The sequence below is a fragment of the Rhinoderma darwinii genome, chromosome 2 (genome assembly GCF_050947455.1).
Source record: "Rhinoderma darwinii isolate aRhiDar2 chromosome 2, aRhiDar2.hap1, whole genome shotgun sequence".
In the NCBI taxonomy this organism is placed as follows: Eukaryota; Metazoa; Chordata; class Amphibia; order Anura; family Rhinodermatidae; genus Rhinoderma; species Rhinoderma darwinii.
Window position 1 is genome coordinate 428,670,109 of NC_134688.1, and position 19,304 is coordinate 428,689,412.

At 45.2% G+C, this 19,304-nt stretch overlaps 1 protein-coding gene across 5 annotated transcripts in view; it reads right to left on the minus strand.

Annotated features, from left to right (window-relative positions):
* Positions 1-19,304, minus strand: part of NCOR1 (nuclear receptor corepressor 1) — a 173,041-nt gene that overhangs the window by 70,517 nt on the left and 83,220 nt on the right. For 3 of the 5 annotated variants that reach the window (XM_075854367.1, XM_075854371.1, XM_075854366.1), the window contains exons 9-15: positions 16,283-16,349; positions 15,428-15,600; positions 14,938-15,028; positions 13,485-13,577; positions 12,486-12,664; positions 10,231-10,285; positions 8,574-8,675 (exon numbers count right to left, since the gene is read on the minus strand). In XM_075854367.1, coding sequence (XP_075710482.1) covers positions 8,574-8,675; positions 10,231-10,285; positions 12,486-12,664; positions 13,485-13,577; positions 14,938-15,028; positions 15,428-15,600; positions 16,283-16,349 — 760 coding nt within the window. The remainder of the gene's footprint in view (positions 1-8,573; positions 8,676-10,230; positions 10,286-12,485; positions 12,665-13,484; positions 13,578-14,937; positions 15,029-15,427; positions 15,601-16,282; positions 16,350-19,304) is intronic. The other 2 variants (XM_075854369.1, XM_075854370.1) reach the window with 1 other exon arrangement.

Here is a 19,304-nt window from a genome sequence, read left to right on the forward strand (position 1 = left end):
CTAAAGATTGGGCCATATTCAAGGTTCATCATGCAATGACCATAGTGATAGATATATAAGCTGTGCAATCTTACTGCTAATAACTTGGTCAGATATTCTACAAAACCTACATATACATTCGATAATGTCTACAGAAGCCGAATTGTTTCAAATTAAACTCAAACACAGAAAGTCAAGTCTAGACCAGAGATATAATAAGCAGCATAAAACTGCTTTACTGAGAAAAAAAAAACAATACAGGCATTCATATACTTAACCCCTAGTCTATTACTGGTTTCTCCAACAAAACCCCCATACCCCGGAAGTGAAAAGTGATCCTTCAGACGTTCGTGTGCGGTGATGCAAGGCATGGCTGGCCAAAGACGGAGGGGAGTGAATAAATGGTTCTTTAAAACAGAAAAAGATTTTTTGCCAAGAAGTCCAGCCAACTTTCTAAAAGAAACAAATAGATCGCAACCAACCATGAGGGCGTCTATGAAGAAAGACAGGTTGAATGCTCACTTTGGCCATACCCTATCCTCCAATCTGTAGCTGGCAGCCGACTTTCAGATAATTTAGCCAAACTTAAGAATTTACACAACAAAGCAAACATGCTGCGTACCCCATCATCAGCAACCAATCAGATCTAGCCAACTTTACAGCCCATTTGTGAAGCTTTACAGGAAAATTCCTGCAGTCAGCGCTTGTTCATATACAGGTCACTCATGAAATCTATATGTATGATAATGCAGTGCGAAGGCCAAACCATTATAATCCAGTCATTGCAGGTACATCATGTGACCCCGTCCGGAGTGCTGATCTACAAATTAACTCATACACCAGGTATGAAAAGCGGATTATTACGGCGACCCCTGCGGCCATCGACAGCTGCCGAGTGTAAGCGATCAGCCCGTGGTGACATAAACATGCCTGCTTTATCCTCAGCCTCTGTCAGAGCGCTGTTACAGACGGGAATCAGCAATGTGCTATTCTGAAATCCTCCTGCAAAAATGACTTCCGTAAAGCCCTGGAGCGGCACGCACCTGCACGTTCATCTGTTCCTGGACAATCTTCCCGTCACTTTTGTGGCAGGTTGATATTTGGCCTCGAATGAAATCTCAGAGAGAGGACATTCAGGAGGGGGGACCACTATACGCCGTGCAAAAGTTGCCTGAGCCAGCAGCATGTTTATTCCAGGAAATTGTGTCATCCTGCCACTTAAGCTGCCTACAGAAGAGTTGTCCGTCTCACATGCAAGCTACTAATCTCGCCGGGGTTACTCAAGGTAATCCCGACTGTACTCCGCGTGATTGGCTGCAACAGCAGCAGAGCGAGTTTCTATTTAGTCAGACCACAGCTCTACCACCTGCTACACATAAAATTCGGATAACCCTAATGCTAATTGTTTTCATAGAAGCAGCTTGTTCATGCCTGATCACATTTTAACAGGGTTCTGGTCTAGATAACCCCTTCTCTTATTAGGGCGTGTTGGGGTGATTGAGGGGGAGACCCGATCACTCCCAACCCTATATTTGTTAGGACTGAAAACCACATCGAACGCTCACATGGCTCTGGAGAGCTGCCAATCCTCCATTGAAATGTGTAATGTAATGTTTCCCTATTCCTGCAAGCAAAAAAAAAGGGGCACTTACAATGTGCTACACCCAGCAAAAGCAGCGGCGCACAGGGAGACCCAGCAAAAGCAGCGGCGCACAGGGAGACCCAGCAAAAGCAGCGGCGCACAGGGAGACCCAGCAAAAGCAGCGGCGCACAGGGAGACCCAGCAAAAGCAGCGGAGCACAGGGAGACCCAGCAAAAGCAGCGGAGCACAGGGAGACCCAGCAAAAGCAGCGGAGCACAGGGAGACCCAGCAAAAGCAGCGGAGCACAGGGAGACCCAGCAAAAGCAGCGGAGCACAGGGAGACCCAGCAAAAGCAGCGGAGCACAGGGAGACCCAGCAAAAGCAGCGGAGCACAGGGAGACCCAGCAAAAGCAGCGGAGAACAGGGAGACCCAGCAAAAGCAGCGGAGCACAGGGAGACCCAGCAAAAGCAGCGGAGCACAGAGAGACCCAGCAAAAGCAGCGGAGCACAGGGAGACCCAGCAAAAGCAGCGGAGCACAGGGAGACCCAGCAAAAGCAGCGGAGAACAGGGAGACCCAGCAAAAGCAGCGGAGAACAGGGAGACCCAGCAAAAGCAGCGGAGAACAGGGAGACCCAGCAAAAGCAGCGGAGCACAGGGAGACCCAGCAAAAGCAGCGGAGCACAGGGAGACCCAGCAAAAGCAGCGGAGAACAGGGAGACCCAGCAAAAGCAGCGGAGCACAGGGAGACCCAGCAAAAGCAGCGGAGCACAGGGAGACCCAGCAAAAGCAGCGGAGAACAGGGAGACCCAGCAAAAGCAGCGGAGAACAGGGAGACCCAGCAAAAGCAGCGGAGCACAGGGAGACCCAGCAAAAGCAGCGGAGCACAGGGAGACCCAGCAAAAGCAGCGGAGAACAGGGAGACCCAGCAAAAGCAGCGGAGAACAGGGAGACCCAGCAAAAGCAGCGGAGCACAGGGAGACCCAGCAAAAGCAGCGGAGCACAGGGAGACCCAGCAAAAGCAGCGGAGCACAGGGAGACCCAGCAAAAGCAGCGGAGCACAGGGAGACCCAGCAAAAGCAGCGGAGCACAGGGAGACCCAGCAAAAGCAGCGGAGCACAGGGAGACCCAGCAAAAGCAGTGGAGCACAGGGAGACCCAGCAAAAGCAGCGGAGCACAGGGAGACCCAGCAAAAGCAGCGGAGCACAGGGAGACCCAGCAAAAGCAGCGGAGCACAGGGAGACCCAGCAAAAGCAGCGGAGCACAGGGAGACCCAGCAAAAGCAGCGGAGCACAGGGAGACCCAGCAAAAGCAGCGGAGCACAGGGAGACCCAGCAAAAGCAGCGGAGCACAGGGAGACCCAGCAAAAGCAGCGGAGCACAGGGAGACCCAGCAAAAGCAGCGGAGCACAGGGAGACCCAGCAAAAGCAGCGGAGCACAGGGAGACCCAGCAAAAGCAGCGGAGCACAGGGAGACCCAGCAAAAGCAGCGGAGCACAGGGAGACCCAGCAAAAGTAGTAAAAAACATAAAAAAACACCACCACTATATAAATTTGGTATCGCCGCACTCGAAATGACCTGCTGAATAAAGTTATTATGACATTTATACCACATGGTAAACCGTGTCAATTTAAGATGCAAAACAGAATGGGGAAGTTTCAGGATTTTTTTCTATTACCCCCAACAAAAAAAAGTTGATCAATAAATTATATGCACCCCAAAACGGTGCTATTAAAAAATACAACTTGACCAGCAAAAAACAAAGACCTTATACAGCTATGTCAACAGAAAAAAAAAAGTTATAGCTCTTTGAATACAACGATACAAAAACTTAAAAAAATTGCTTGGTCATTAAGGTTTAAAACACCATCGGTATTAAAATATGCACAAAATAAAAGGCATCAATATTACTAATCCTATAGAATAAAAAGATGTAATTTCTACAATGAGACAATAGCTGTACATTATATTCTACGGCTACATTCATGTCAACATATTTATATCGTATGCTGGGTCCGACGTATGTCAATGTCTTTTTTTTATTGTATTGAAAGGTGTAGTCTAATATGCTTTTCGCTACAAGGTAGGACTGGGCAATTGTTCAAAATAAAACCAAAACCGAAATTCACATCAGATCTCCAATGTCAGTTTTTTTTTTTTCGGTTCCGTCATTTCACTGTTTTAACTCTATCTGCATTCTCAGGACTCCGATACAGTTGAATCTAGTGGTGGAGCAGGGGGTTCTCCACTTCCTGCTACACCATTTACTATGTGAAGCCAGCCGTGAGTGATCTGGCACAGACCGGCGCAATGTAGTGATGTCAATGCGCCTGTCTGCGCAGAGTCATACAGGGCACTGCCCGGTGGAGACCTGCCGAGGGATCTCCTCCAATCAGCGTGGGAACACTGTTAGGCGAGTTTTATTTTATTGTTTTTATTACGCACAATGAATGCATTACACTGGGTGGGGACCACTAGGGGGCATTACACTGGGTGGGGACCACTAGGGGGCATTACACTGGGTGGGGACCACTAGGGGGCATTACACTGGGTGGGGACCACTAGGGGGCATTACACTGGGTGGGGACCACTAGGGGGCATTACACTGGGTGGGGACCACTAGGGGGCATTACACTGGGTGGGGACCACTAGGGGGCATTACACTGGGTGGGGACCACTAGGGGGCATTACACTGGGTGGGGACCACTAGGGGGCATTACACTGGGTGGGGACCACTAGGGGGCATTACACTGGGTGGGGACCACTAGGGGGCATTACACTGGGTGGGGACCACTAGGGGGCATTACACTGGGTGGGGACCACTAGGGGGCATTACACTGGGTGGGGACCACTAGGGGGCATTACACTGGGTGGGGACCACTAGGGGGCATTACACTGGGTGGGGACCACTAGGGGGCATTACACTGGGTGGGGACCACTAGGGGGCATTACACTGGGTGGGGACCACTAGGGGGCATTACACTGGGTGGGGACCACTAGGGGGCATTACACTGGGTGGGGACCACTAGGGGGCATTACACTGGGTGGGGACCACTAGGGGGCATTACACTGGGTGGGGACCACTAGGGGGCATTACACTGGGTGGGGACCACTAGGGGGCATTACACTGGGTGGGGACCACTAGGGGGCATTACACTGGGTGGGGACCACTAGGGGGCATTACACTGGGTGGGGACCACTAGGGGGCATTACACTGGGTGGGGACCACTAGGGGGCATTACACTGGGTGGGGACCACTAGGGGGCATTACACTGGGTGGGGACCACTAGGGGGCATTACACTGGGTGGGGACCACTAGGGGGCATTACACTGGGTGGGGACCACTAGGGGGCATTACACTGGGTGGGGACCACTAGGGGGCATTACACTGGGTGGGGACCACTAGGGGGCATTACACTGGGTGGGGACCACTAGGGGGCATTACACTGGGTGGGGACCACTAGGGGGCATTACACTGGGTGGGGACCACTAGGGGGCATTACACTGGGTGGGGACCACTAGGGGGCATTACACTGGGTGGGGACCACTAGGGGGCATTACACTGGGTGGGGACCACTAGGGGGCATTACACTGGGTGGGGACCACTAGGGGGCATTACACTGGGTGGGGACCACTAGGGGGCATTACACTGGGTGGGGACCACTAGGGGGCATTACACTGAGTGGGGACCACTAGGGGGCGTGATACGGAGTGGGGACCACTAGGGGGCGTGATACGGAGTGGGGACCACTAGGGGGCGTGATACTGAGTGGGGACCACTAGGGGGCGTGATACTGAGTGGGGACCACTAGGGGGCGTGATACTGAGTGGGGACCACTAGGGGGCGTGATACTGAGTGGGGACCACTAGGGGGCGTGATACTGAGTGGGGACCACTAGGGGCGTGATACTGAGTGGGGACCACTAGGGGGCATTCTACTGAGTGGGGACCACTAGGGGGCATTCTACTGAGTGGGGACCACTAGGGGGCATTCTACTGAGTGGGGACCACTAGGGGGCATTCTACTGAGTGGGGACCACTAGGGGGCATTCTACTGAGTGGGGACCACTAGGGGGCATTCTACTGAGTGGGGACCACTAGGGGGCATTCTACTGAGTGGGGACCACTAGGGGGCATTCTAGTGAGTGGGGACCACTAGGGGGCATTCTACTGAGTGGGGACCACTAGGGGGCATTCTACTGAGTGGGGACCACTAGGGGGCATTCTACTGAGTGGGGACCACTAGGGGGCATTCTACTGCGTGGGGACCACTAGGGGGCATTCTACTGCGTGGGGACCACTAGGGGGCATTCTACTGAGTGGGGACCACTAGGGGGGATTCTACTGAGTGGGGACCACTAGGGGGCATTCTACTGAGTGGGGACCACTAGGGGGCATTCTACTGAGTGGGGACCACTAGGGGGCATTCTACTGAGTGGGGACCACTAGGGGGCATTCTACTGAGTGGGGACCACTAGGGGGCATTCTACTGAGTGGGGACCACTAGGGGGCATTCTACTGAGTGGGGACCACTAGGGGGCATTCTACTGAGTGGGGACCACTAGGGGGCATTCTACTGAGTGGGGACCACTAGGGGGCATTCTACTGAGTGGGGACCACTAGGGGGCATTCTACTGAGTGGGGACCACTAGGGGGCATTCTACTGAGTGGGGACCACTAGGGGGCATTCTACTGAGTGGGGACCACTAGGGGGCATTCTACTGAGTGGGGACCACTAGGGGGCATTCTACTGAGTGGGGACCACTAGGGGGCATTCTACTGAGTGGGGACCACTAGGGGGCATTCTACTGAGTGGGGACCACTAGGGGGCATTCTACTGAGTGGGGACCACTAGGGGGCATTCTACTGAGTGGGGACCACTAGGGGGCATTCTACTGAGTGGGGACCACTAGGGGGCATTCTACTGAGTGGGGACCACTAGGGGGCATTCTACTGAGTGGGGGCAATGTCAGGGGGTATATTACATACAGTAGTATACAGCAGGCCAAGGGGGAAATATATTAATTTAATGGCGTGGCATGCAAATAGGGGCGTAGTTTAAATAATTGTTCTTTATAATTGTTCTTTATAAATCGAGGTTACATGTTCAATGAATTGTGATCATAATCGCCCAGCCATACCACAAGGGGAAAAAATAAAAAAAATCTATACTATGCAAGTGTTCTGTAACAGTAGGGAATACAGCTGCATACGTCATTTTCCTGGTGTATATACAAATGTGCACCACAAACCGCTGTGTAAACAGGGTTATGCTCCACTGGATCACGCTTCAATGCAAAACTGAAGGATAAGATACAGATAAGGTGAAAGAACAAATACAACAAGCTGCAAGATCCAAAGTCTAGCAATTTTAATAACATGCACAGCAGGGTGGTAGAATAAGTCACCAACAGATCAATCTAGCTAATGCACATTTGGAAATAAAAACCAACTGGGATGTATTTACACAATATAATGAAATACACAAGAGAAAAACTCACGTTAATACAAGAGATTTTGTTGCCTTTTTAACGGACTCAAATTTTTCTTTTCTAAAAAGCATTTGGCTGTAAAAGCCTCTATGGGGTCTGCACAGCATTGCCGCATGAACAGGTATGGGGTGTGCACAGCATTGCCGCATGAACAGGTATGGGGTGTGCACAGCATTGCCGCATGAACAGGTATGGGGTGTGCACAGCATTGCCGCATGAACAGGTATGGGGTGTGCGATATAACCAGAGTATGTCACCACATATTAGGAGTCACTAACATTGCAATCAAGGCTGGCATTGCACTACTGTCCTACAACCAACCATGGGAAGGAGTGAGGAGGAGTGATTATGCCCAGTTTTAATAATCTGACCAGAAGTACTAAAATTATAATTTTTATTTACATAGCGCCAACATATTCCGCAGCTCTTTACAATTCAGATGGTACACAAACAGACAATATCAGACATTACATAGCGACAAAATAAGGATCAAGAAGGATTCGGACTGAGCCACTCCAGACAGAACGATTTAACTGCAAGATAAATAGTGGCCATGGATGCAGTTCTCCGGGGACTATTGATGGCCTATTCTTAGGGCTCTTGCCCAAGACAGAGTGCCACGCGGGCTTCCTATCACAGCATCCGAGTGGCACCCGATTGTTTTCACGGAGAAAACTAACCCGACTGATACGTAAAAAAGATAGAACATGTCCTATCTTTTCACGGATCCTCGGGCGGCACAAAATGTTGTGTGCAAGAGCCCTTAGGATAGGTCATCAACATAAGATCACTCGCTACAGAAACGTACAGCACTGTGTCTGGTTAACCATTAAGAGGTTGTCGTCGCGGCCCCTTTAGACAGCTGAGCGGTGGGAATGGCAGGAGTCAGACCCCCTACCAATCTGATATTGAGACTTATTTGACTTGTTACACTTCTTGTAACCGAGAGCCAGAGCATAAACAAGACGTCAGATTGTTAGGGCTAAAGCTGGCCATACATTAGAGATTTTGGACGGCCGACAAGGACCCTGTTGTGACCAGAACGTGCATGACAGACACCGACCAAAGACAGATATCTGTGAAAAAGTATTGGATATTTTGTTTTGTTGTTGGGTGCAGTCTTGTAAAGTTGTTAATGCCAAACGACAGGTCTGCATCCCATCAACAAAAGCACGGACCAAGCCACAGATCAATGCAGGTGGATATCGATCAGTGATTGGTCGTTTTTACTTATAGCGTTGTCGTCCAGAATCACATCCTCCACAGATCAACAAGTCTGTCAGAAAATGGCCGTCTAAACGTCCTAATGTATGGCCAAGCTATAGGTCAGTAATAGTTGCTAGAATTAGGAAGCGTATGCATTTACGTGTAGTATGCGCATTTGCACTTCTATCAAAGTTTCATACAGTTAACTGCACGTGCATGCTATAAAATACTTGTATCTAAATAAACAGCCAAGGAGGAGGCCGGAGACCACTGATCTACCCCCACAATACCCATTGGTTCATAATGAAATTGTTACCTGGTTTCGTCCTCTCCTCTTGCCATAGTTTCTCCTTACAAGAGATTTCAAATTTTCATTTTTCTTTGTTAAATAATAATATAGCACACAATCTGCAACATTCTAAAAATAAAAAGCAGAAAATAAATGACGTGTATAGGAAAGACTTTTTTTTTTTTTTTTTTTAGCACTTCCAGAAAACAACAAAACGGTAGAATTGTAAAAGCGTCTATAAGCACGTCTAGAATTATCGGGGGGAATTTGTTTACTTTACTAAAACAGAAAACTGACGTAATAAAGTCGCAATTTATGCTGAAAGTTTTTAAAACTTGATGCATTTGTGTCACCCGCTATGCTTTCCAAAAAGTGGGAGGGACTTAGCTAAAGGGACATGGCCTGCCACACCCATACAAATTTGCCCAAATTTTTGCTAGAAATTGGCGTCAATTATTGCGGAAATCTGCTCCAGCTCGTAGCGGTCGTAAATTTCCCCTTCAAGCACACGGACAGCCAGATGCGCCTAATAAAATGCCATGCGCCTCTTAAAAAGTTAAACGCATCTAACTCCAGCTATCTTTATATTAAGACTGGCGCATGAAACACCAGTCTTAAAAAATCTCCTCTATTGTTTGTGGCTAACAATCTAAAATTGTGTGTAATTCTTGTATTACAGGGGTGCAATAACCAAGTACCGTATTTTTCGGACTAGAAGACGCAGTTTTTAGCAAGAATAAATCTTGCTAAAAAGTCCCTGCCCCTTATAGTCGGCAGCAAGGGACCCGGCAGCGACGGGCCCCCTGACCGCTTCTTGCTTAACCCCTTCCCGACAAGTGATGTGCTGGCACGTCATGGAGCGGGGAGGGGGATGAGGTTTTGAGCGGACCCGCACCTATCTCTAGAGCCGGACCCCCTAAACCCAGTTCTATCTTACCCGGCTCCGCTGTGTTCCGGCCACTTCCCGGGTACATGGTCGAGTTATGGAAACAGCGTAGCATGCTACGCTGCTTCTGTAACTGCCATTCACTACTATGGGAGTTACAGAGACAGTGTAGCTAAGCGAGTTACGCTGTTTCCGTAACTCATCCATGTATTGCAGTATATCTAATGATCGCTGGTTCAAGTCCCCTCTAGGAACTAATAAAACGTGTAAAAAAAAAAAAAAAGGAAAATAAAATGTTCCCATTTTTCCCCCCAAGCACAATGTAAAAATAAAAAAAATTGGTATCGCTGCGTCCGTAAGAGTTATTTGACTCACAGTGAACAGCATAAAATCGTTGTTTTTTTGTCACCATAGTGCTAAAAAGAATTAAATAAAAAGTGATAAAAAAAAATAAAATAATCGTATGTACCCAAGAAAACATTGTGCTAATAAACTACGAGCTCATCCTGCAAAAAAATAAACCCCCACACCAATCAAACGGTGAAAAAATATAAGTTATGGCTCCCAGAATGTTAAATTATTTTTTTTAACCAATGGTTTTTTCTTTGTAAAAGAAGTAAAATATAAAAAATGTTCTTATTTTCTGTGGTCTAAAACCTGGGGGTGTCTTATAGTCCGAAAAATACGGTATATGTTGAATCCCTTCCAAACAATACAGACTGCATCATAATCCAATTCCCAAATGCTGACCTCGTGGACCTTGACTGCAGCAGGGCAACAGATACAATTAAAACATACCTTTCTTTCCAGACAAGCAGCGATGAGTCCAAAGTTTTTGGGATGTTGAACAAATCTACCGAATGGAAAGAAAAACCACATTAAAACATGAGGAATGAAAACATAAAAAACAAGGGCCATGAGAGAAACATTAGAAGCCGCCGATATATCCTTAAAGGAACAGTGTCACCAAAATTTGTTTTTTTTATATCAGTTTTATGTTAGGGTTTTATTAAAAATGTTTATATTTATTTGTGTGTGTGTGTGTGTGTGTTACTTTTTTCTATTTTTACACTTTTTCTTCCCTATGGGGGCTGCCATTTTTTTTTCCATTTCTGTGTGTGTCGATTAACGACACATACAGACATGGAGTACGGCAGCTCCAGTCCCATAGGGAATGCGAACGGGGCCCGTTCCATCCACTATGGTGTACGCCGTGTGTGTGGGAACGGCGCATGCGCCGCTCCCACACAGTCCAATTTGAAATGCGCGCCGTCCGGCGCCATTTTCCTGTGGACCGGAAGTCGCGGCCGGACAGTAAGATTACTACTTCCTGTCGCGGCTTCCGGACTTGTGCACATGGAGCAGCGGCAGCAGACGGACCGGAGGGAGCGGCGGCGACTGGAGCAGGTAAGTTATTTCTATGTATGTTCGTGTTTTACTGTGTGTTTACTACTGTATGTAAACCTACTACACTGTGTGTTAGCTCAAAAAATGGCGACACACAGTGTAGGAGGTTAGACCGTTCGATCCCCTCGTTTCTCCCGGCACTAGCCAGGATAAAGGAGGGGGGGATTCTGAGAGCTCACTAGAGCGAGGGCTTTTTTTCCCAATTTTGCAGCATAAAGCAATGTGGTTGCTTTACCACATGCAATGCTGCAATTTTGGTAATTGCTCCATCTAGTGACCAGTGCTGGGAAATATTATAAATTGAATCCAATTTATAATATTTCCTGACTCGTGAAAAAAATAAAAAAAATTAGAACAATGTTTAATCACCCACACACTAATTGTTTAACTAAAAAAAAAACAAACATGTTTTGCTGGCAACACATTCCCTTTAAAGGGGTTGTCTCATCAAGGACAATGCCTTTCAAAATGCGGGCTGAACCGCTATGCCCCAGTTCCCGCTTCTGGCACCCCGGAAAACAGATCATTTTGCAAGGGGAAGCCGTGGCCAGGCATATGTAGCTTTACATGGCAGCCATTCAGATAAATGGCAGCTTTTGTAATCCAAACATGGTTCATAGAGGGGGGAGTGCTTAGCAGGAAGCCCCTTTCTTGAATGTCCATATGTCATAATAGGGTATAAGGACAAGGGTTGTCTTTGAGACCGTAATTTAAATATTTACCCAAGTTAAATCAACGCACTTCAGTCAAACCAAAAATAACCACATAGCTACAACTACACGAGATGAGAAAATAAAATGGCACATCATACAATGATAAAAAGGGTTTCAGACAAAATACAGCTGCAAGGGCCAAGGCCTCATTCACACATTGCATATTCGGTCAGTATGTTGCATCAGTGTTTTAAAGGCAAAACCAGGACTGGATCATAAACAAAGGGGAAAAATACAGAGATTGAATGCACAATACTGACTAAATCTGCAATGTGTGAATGAGGCCCAACAGCTCCCATGCAATAGGCTGTGTACTAAGAGAGCACTTAAGTGTGTAATTTAGAAAGTAAAAACAGATTTTGACATCTAATGGAGACACCCATTAAACGTAAACCCCCCTCTTTTCTAAGTAACAAGGCTTTTCCTTTTACTTAAAGCGTAACTTAACTGCTCTTGATAACATTTCAGTTTAAATGGTAAACCGTACGGTTAAGTATCTTTCTACCAGGTTTTTGCATTCAATTTGCCCCGAATTCATGTTTTATGCAATTCATGAGAATGCTTCCACAGCCCAAGATTTGAGTGGAGGTCCCGACCCGTTTCTCCCCGCTGCCCAATCGGAGTAAGGACTTTGAATAGCACAGTAGTCGCGCATGTGCGCTGCTGCTCCATTTGATGTCCATGGGACAACAGTCAGCCTAGTGCAGTGCTCAGCTGTTTCCATTGGCCCCGTAAACATTGAATGCACGTGCGCAACTGCCGCTCCATTCAAAATTCTCCACACAGATCATGCAGTGCGGAGGAACGGGGCCCGTCCTAGAGATCACTTGACTATAGGTGATAAGTGTTAATTGTGGGAAAACCACTTTAACGTACGCTATATAAAATAAATCTTGACTATTGAACTAAAATAAAAAGTGGAAAAAAAATTACTTTTCTTTAAATATTTCCTTTTCGTGATCTGTCCAGACGTTCATGAACTGACGATCCTTATAGACTTTCATTGGGTCTTCCATCAAGCCATTCATATTAATAAACTTAACCCGTCGCTGCTCAGCATCGAACATCATGGGTGGAATAACGGATAGCTGTCTCATTTGCTTTTCATTATTCTGCAAAAGAAAACACATTAAAAACAATAAGTGAAAACAAAGTAAAAAACAATACCTGGAGAAAAAAAAAAAAAAGTAAACTCCTGATTTAAACCGTGCCGTCTTCATTTTTATATTATCTATATATTAAACGAAAAATCTCAAATTAGAAAAGATTAGAAAATAAATGACATTTAGTAGCTTGCTGGTATTTCAATATCTATCTGCGTGTGTTCTGTGGATCAGTTAATATTTACAAAAGCAGAAAATGTATATCATGTAGTCTCTCACAGCTGCACTCCCTTTTCGGATATGTCAGTCCTACCTCTTAGGTTGTGTTCACAATTTAAGATTGTATCAAGTTTTTTGCCACAATTTCTGCATAACCAAGTTACAAACATGGCAGTTTTGTGAAATTGCAGCAAAAAACACAATACAACCGCAATGTGTAAATACAGCCTAAAAGGTGCAAGATTCAGGCCAGGCTGAACAGATACTGTAAAACATTATCAGTTCATGTAATTACTGCCCTTGTGTAACCCTTCAAAGTAAAGGTTTACTTGAACGGTCGCATTTGTTTGGGTGCAATACAATTTAATATATTGCAATAACTGATTTTCAGCCCCTCCTTTAACTAATCTGCATACACTAGTGGGAGAATTATCGCTTTCTCGGGGAAAAATAAAATATAAAAAAAAAAAGTAGCTTATCTGCTAGATCCTATCCCGGCTGCGGATGTGCTGTGTGGTGGGTTTTTCTGCATGTGATATCTGACAAGCCAGCTTAATGGCAGCCAGCAACAAATATTATGACAATAATCTGTACATTATGAATACTGTACTTTATTGAAAGATGAAATATTTGGGGGCTGTCTTGTGAGGAAGTTGACTGGTGAGGAAGCTGGAAATAAAATCACTGATGATCTGCAGGAATGCTATGAACAAAAACAAAACATAGGCAATGGTATAAAATGCATTCTGGGGTAGAACTATTCCAGATGTGGGTCTGATCATAACCTTACACTGGCCAAATAAAGTTGGAGCTACACCTAACTGCACCTTGGATGATCCTAAACATCTAACTCTGCAATGGGAAACAGTCTGTCAACAAGAATGTGTATGTTTGGTTTTAAGAAAAACTATACCCCCTGCAAAAGGTCAGCCTCTATTAGGCTTAAGATTACCATAAATCATCCTTGACTGGGATCATTAGACCAATTTTTTTTTTTTTAGTATCCCAAATGCCCACTCCAAATATCTGTCCTGACACATTCTGCATGAGTATAACAGAGTATGCCTACTGCTTATGGGGTCACCGATTTGCAGCGTTAAGACAATAAAGCAGATTTACCAATGTAATTACAACATATTCATAGAGCCTCTGCACCAATTTTTCCAGGAAATTAGAAGATGTTGGTAAAAAGTGGTCATGACTTCAGAGTGACGCATTAAAGGGAATTCCCTATAAAAAATATTTATCACCTGTCCACAGAATAGGTGATAAATATCTGATCAGTGGGGGTCCGACCACAAAAAAGGGCTTACCTCGATGTCCCTGTGAGCCTTATAGGAATGGAGAAGTACTGCACGTGCTCGGCCACCACTCCATTTATTTCTATGGGGTTGCCGAAGATGGATCTCAGCTGCCCCATAGAAATAGAGCGGCGTTCGAGCATGCATACTACCGCTCCATTCCTTTGGAGCTCCGAAAAACGGCGAGGTAAGCCCATTCTGATGACCGGTAGGGGCCTCAGCGGTTGTACCCCCACTGATCAGATACTTATCACCTATCCTGTGGATGGGCGATGAATAATGATTATAGGAATAGCCCTTTAACTTTTCGTATTAGAAAGTATTAGAAAACAGTTGTGCTGAGGGAGACTGGTACACCACATAATAATGATAATAAATAAAGTCTTTACAGTTCACCAATATTGCACTATAAAATACAAAAAGGATAGTATGGGAACAAATATAACTGCTACATATGGTGTGTGAGTAGCAAAAAAGTAAAAAATGTCTTGTTTTCCCAAGACAAAATAATCGAAAGACCTCAGAAAGGCAGAAACAAAATATTGTAATCATTAAAAGCCTAAAATGTAACACAAATGCACATAATAAAGCTAGACAAATGAACTGAATTAAATATCTTTGTATTGCAATACTCCGTTGGCAGATCAACAGAAGGATTTGAGTGTCCAGCTGCAATGACGCGGTTTGAAGGTTTTAATTAAAGTTAGCTTATGATGTACTAATATTATTACAGCCGGAAAACATTTTTATAAACGAACTCACCTCCTGCTCAGAAAGGCCATCAATGATTTCCGAGATTTCATGTTCACTTCTAGCGATGGTAGCAGACAATCCAGCTCCCCTCTGACCAACCCTAAAACACAGCATATGGATATTGTTAACATTGTGCACAGGGAGAGACTAAGGTTAGGTCTCCCCGCTTTACACGGCTAGAATCAGGCCATACATAGACCATAAACTAACGTGACATAGAAGTAACATGGAAAACACTGGAAGACAGCGGAACATCAATAACTAAAGATATATTTCTTAAGATAAGAATGTACAAAAGCAGATGTGCAACGATTATGTAATTGCCGTAGGTACCTACACATTTCCCCAGCAGTGCGGAAGTAAAAAAAAAAAAAAAAAAAGCATAATTATATACTTCCTATAGGATTCAACAAGTGACCATGAAATATATAGTCACAAAGTCCTCCAAATATAGGGTGGTTCTCCCCTTCTGCCAGAAAAGTTAACGGAGGCAATTTACCTCTGAAACCTCTCCTGCTGCTCGCGCTGCTTCCGGATTTCAGGGAACTGCTTCTCGTAGTACTCTCGGGTTTTGCTCTCCTTGGCTTTCCTTCTTGGGTTATTTTCTATCCGGTCTACTTTTTTTTCCCAGGCTTCCATAAGCTGATCATAACGTTGACAAATGTTCTGTTCCTATAAAACAGAACATAAACTACAACCTGTACTCCAATAAGCAGGATAACCAAGTATAAGGTAAGGCCCCATGCACACGACCGTGCCCACAATCACGGCCCGCGATTGCGGGCACGGCCGGCCGCCGACTGACAGCCGCATTTTCGGGCCGTGCTCGCATACAAAGTATGAGAGCACGGCCCGCAAAATGCAAAAGAACGGACATGTTCCATAATTCCCGGAACATTTCCACAGCACGGACACCCTTCCGTAGTGCTACGGAAAGGTGTCCGGGTTCAATGAAAGTGAATGGGTCCGTTTTTGCGGACCGCAGTCGCGGTTCGCAAAAACGGAGGTTTTTTACGGTCGTGTGCATGGGGCCTAATGCCTCTATCTTCAGGTCATAAAATACACAAAAAAGACAAATCTAGAACAAAAAAACAAACAAACATTAAGCCATTAAGGCTAGTGCTCCCAAGACGACACTAAGCTACCACAATCTTCCGTAGAAATCACGGCATTATTGTGATCAGGCAATATCAATGTTTCCATAAAGAAATAAAAAATGTATGTTTTTTTTATTTTTACATGGTCAATTGTAACCATTATCTGATAGAGAAAGGCCGTGAGTAGCTAGTAAAAGTAGATGTGCCTTTATACCGGGGAGGGCTTCCACGCATGACACAGCAGCAGAAATACATACCCTTTGCTTTCTTGCATGGTTTCTTCTCTTGAAAAATAAAATGAGCTTTTTCCTCATCACCTGATTTCTGTAAGAGAAACATTTAGAAAAATATTTAGTAGCCCGAGTTTGGGTGATCGCACATAAACAAGAGACTATTATTTCCTGGCCTCGTGTATCTATGAAAAAAAATAAAAAATGGACATTTTGGCCACAGCACCCAGGCCTCAACTTTCACTGCAGGTTTGAAGAGGACGGCTGAACTCTGGTAGATACGGACGACAGGTCCGCTGTCTGGGACAGGAGTGGCACGTGCATCACTATGGGCACTCTGTACAAATGGAGCACAAGTTTTTTTTGTCTGATCCCCAAAACAGTAACTGGGACACACTCTTTGCCAATGGTACACCCTGCAAACTGTACTATGCTATTACCCTACAACCACGCACATTTTCTGGTCCTTGTATAGTGTCAAAAGATTCTCAATTTGCAACAAATGTCTCCAACATAGATACAATTTAACCCCTTAGGTGACCAGCCCATTTTAGGCCCTAATGACCAAGCTATTTTATTCGTTTTTCTATAGTCGCATTCAAAGAGCTATAACGTTCTTATTTTTTCGTCTACATAGCTGTATGAGGACTTGTTTTTTGCGGGATTAGTTGTGCTTTTTAATGGCACCATTTTTGGGTACATATAATTTTTATATTAACTTTTATTAACCTTTTTGTGGGGGGATTATAAAAAAAAACTGAAATTCCGCCATTGCTCTATGCGTTTTTAAATTGACGCCGTTCACTATGCGACGTAAATAACATGTTACCTTTATTCTATGGGTCGGTACGATTACGGCGATACCACATATGTAGAGGTTTTTTTTATGTTTTACGACTTTTGCACAATGAAAACACTTTTGAATTAAAATTATTTGTTTTTGCATCGTCGCTTTCCAAGAGCCGTAATTTTTTTATTTTTCCATCAATGTAGTGATTTTTTGGGCTTGTTTTCTGCGGGACAAGACGTAGTTTTGAATGGTACTGTTTTGGGGTGCATGGCACTTATTGATTCATTTTTATTATGACTTTTTTGGGGGGCAATGGAAAAAAATTGCAATTTCGCCATGGTTTTTTGCGTTTTTTTTTTACGGTGTTCACTTTGCGGTTTAAATTACCTATTAACTTTATTAATGGAGTCATTACGGTCGCGGCGATACCATATATGTGTACTTTTTTTTTTTTTTTACACTTTTACTAAATAAAACCACTTTTTATGGAAAAAAATGGATTTATTTTTTTACTGTACTTTTTATTAATAATATTTATTTCACTTTGATGACTTATTTTATTAGTCCCACTAGGGGACTTTACTGTGCGATATTCCGATCGCTGCTATAATGCTCTGGTATACGTCGTATACCAGAGCATTATTGCCTGTCAGTGTAAATCTGACAGGCAATCTGTTAGGACGTGCCTCCGGCGCGTCCTAACAGGCATATGTCCAGGGCAGACCTGGAGGCTTTTATCAAGCCCCCGGCTGATATGACACCCCATCGGAGACCCGCGATTTCATTCGCGGGCCGCCGATGGGTGACAGAGGGAGCGCACTCCCTCTGTAAACAAAGTTAAATGCCGCGGTCGCTATTGACGGCGGCATTTAATGGGTTAAACGGCCGCGATCGAAGTAAACTTCGATCGCGGGCGTTGGAGCAGGAGCTCAGCTGTCATCAGACAGCAGAGCCCCGGCTCCTGCCTGCACGGGAGACCCGTGCAGGACTTAGACTAGGCTGACGTGAAAAGGCGTCAGCCTAGCCTAAAGCCCAGTAGTGAATCACGTGAAAAGGCGTATTGGTGGTCACTAAGGGGTTAAAGACATTTTTTAAAGGTGGCCATACACTTTAGACCCTGTTCACATTACGGTAATGGCCTCTGTTTGATATATACGTCGCGGTATGCCGACATATACTGACCTGACAGAGGCCAAAAGGAATCTTTTGGCCTATGTTGGGTTAATGGAGCCCTGTGGGTACGATTAGCATGTAAACTGGGAGCTTTTCCTGCCATACACACTAAACGTAGTTCACAAACGTTATCTGAACAGTTAGCTGAATGCTTGTCCGGCAGAAAGTTATTTTTTCCCGACTTCCCCGTAAACACGCACGCTCAGCCCGGCATGCATGTTTATTTAAAAATCAGTAGAGGGGGGAAAAAGCCGCTGCCAAACATCTCTGGAAGTGGCTTATCTCCTGTATGAACAAAGGATCGGGCATGTTGAAATCCAAATACTTCTTTACCCCGAAATCTGCCGTCAGCAGAGATTTTTAGTGGCCCCTCACATACATTAGATAGTCGGCCAAAATAGTTCTGGCTAATGTGCATGGTTACTTTAATTCCTGTTTAGCACAAGGACGTGTAGTTTAGATATAGCTGAACAGCATCGATCCCTGACTGTCAGAACTGTAATATTTCTGTGGAAAAATGTAAAAGGACAATTCACCAAACAAAAACAGCGGTATAATTTAAAGAGATTAGTAATACCCTATCTGCTCGCTAATCTAATAGGCGCTGTCACACTGATAATGCTAGTGAAAATTGCGTCCCAAAAAGTTTTTTAAAAGTTCTGAGCGTTTTACTAAATATGTAAATTAGCCTATACTTAATGGGTGTCAACAGCAGCGATTCTCCTGAGGCGGAGCCTCCTCACAGCCTCTGTCCTATCAGCATGAAGCTGCTTCACACAGTGTGAGAGACTGAGGCAGGAGGGAAGGGGGATCACTACAAACAGTCATATCTCATGCTGTGGACCATTAAAACAGCGTTTCTGGTGGCATACGAAAGAGGAGATTCTAATCTTTTAGATGACACCAGGATCGCACTATGACAACTGGAGATATTGCCTGTTAAATTAACAGTCAGGAATGGAAGCTGTAGACTAAAAGATCAGGCTGTGTTGCTGGGCAGGGAGAGAAGCTGTGTGCTGATTGGACAGCGTCATACAGAAAACATACTGCCCAGAGTGAAAAGAGTCACCTCCTATTTGGCTATTA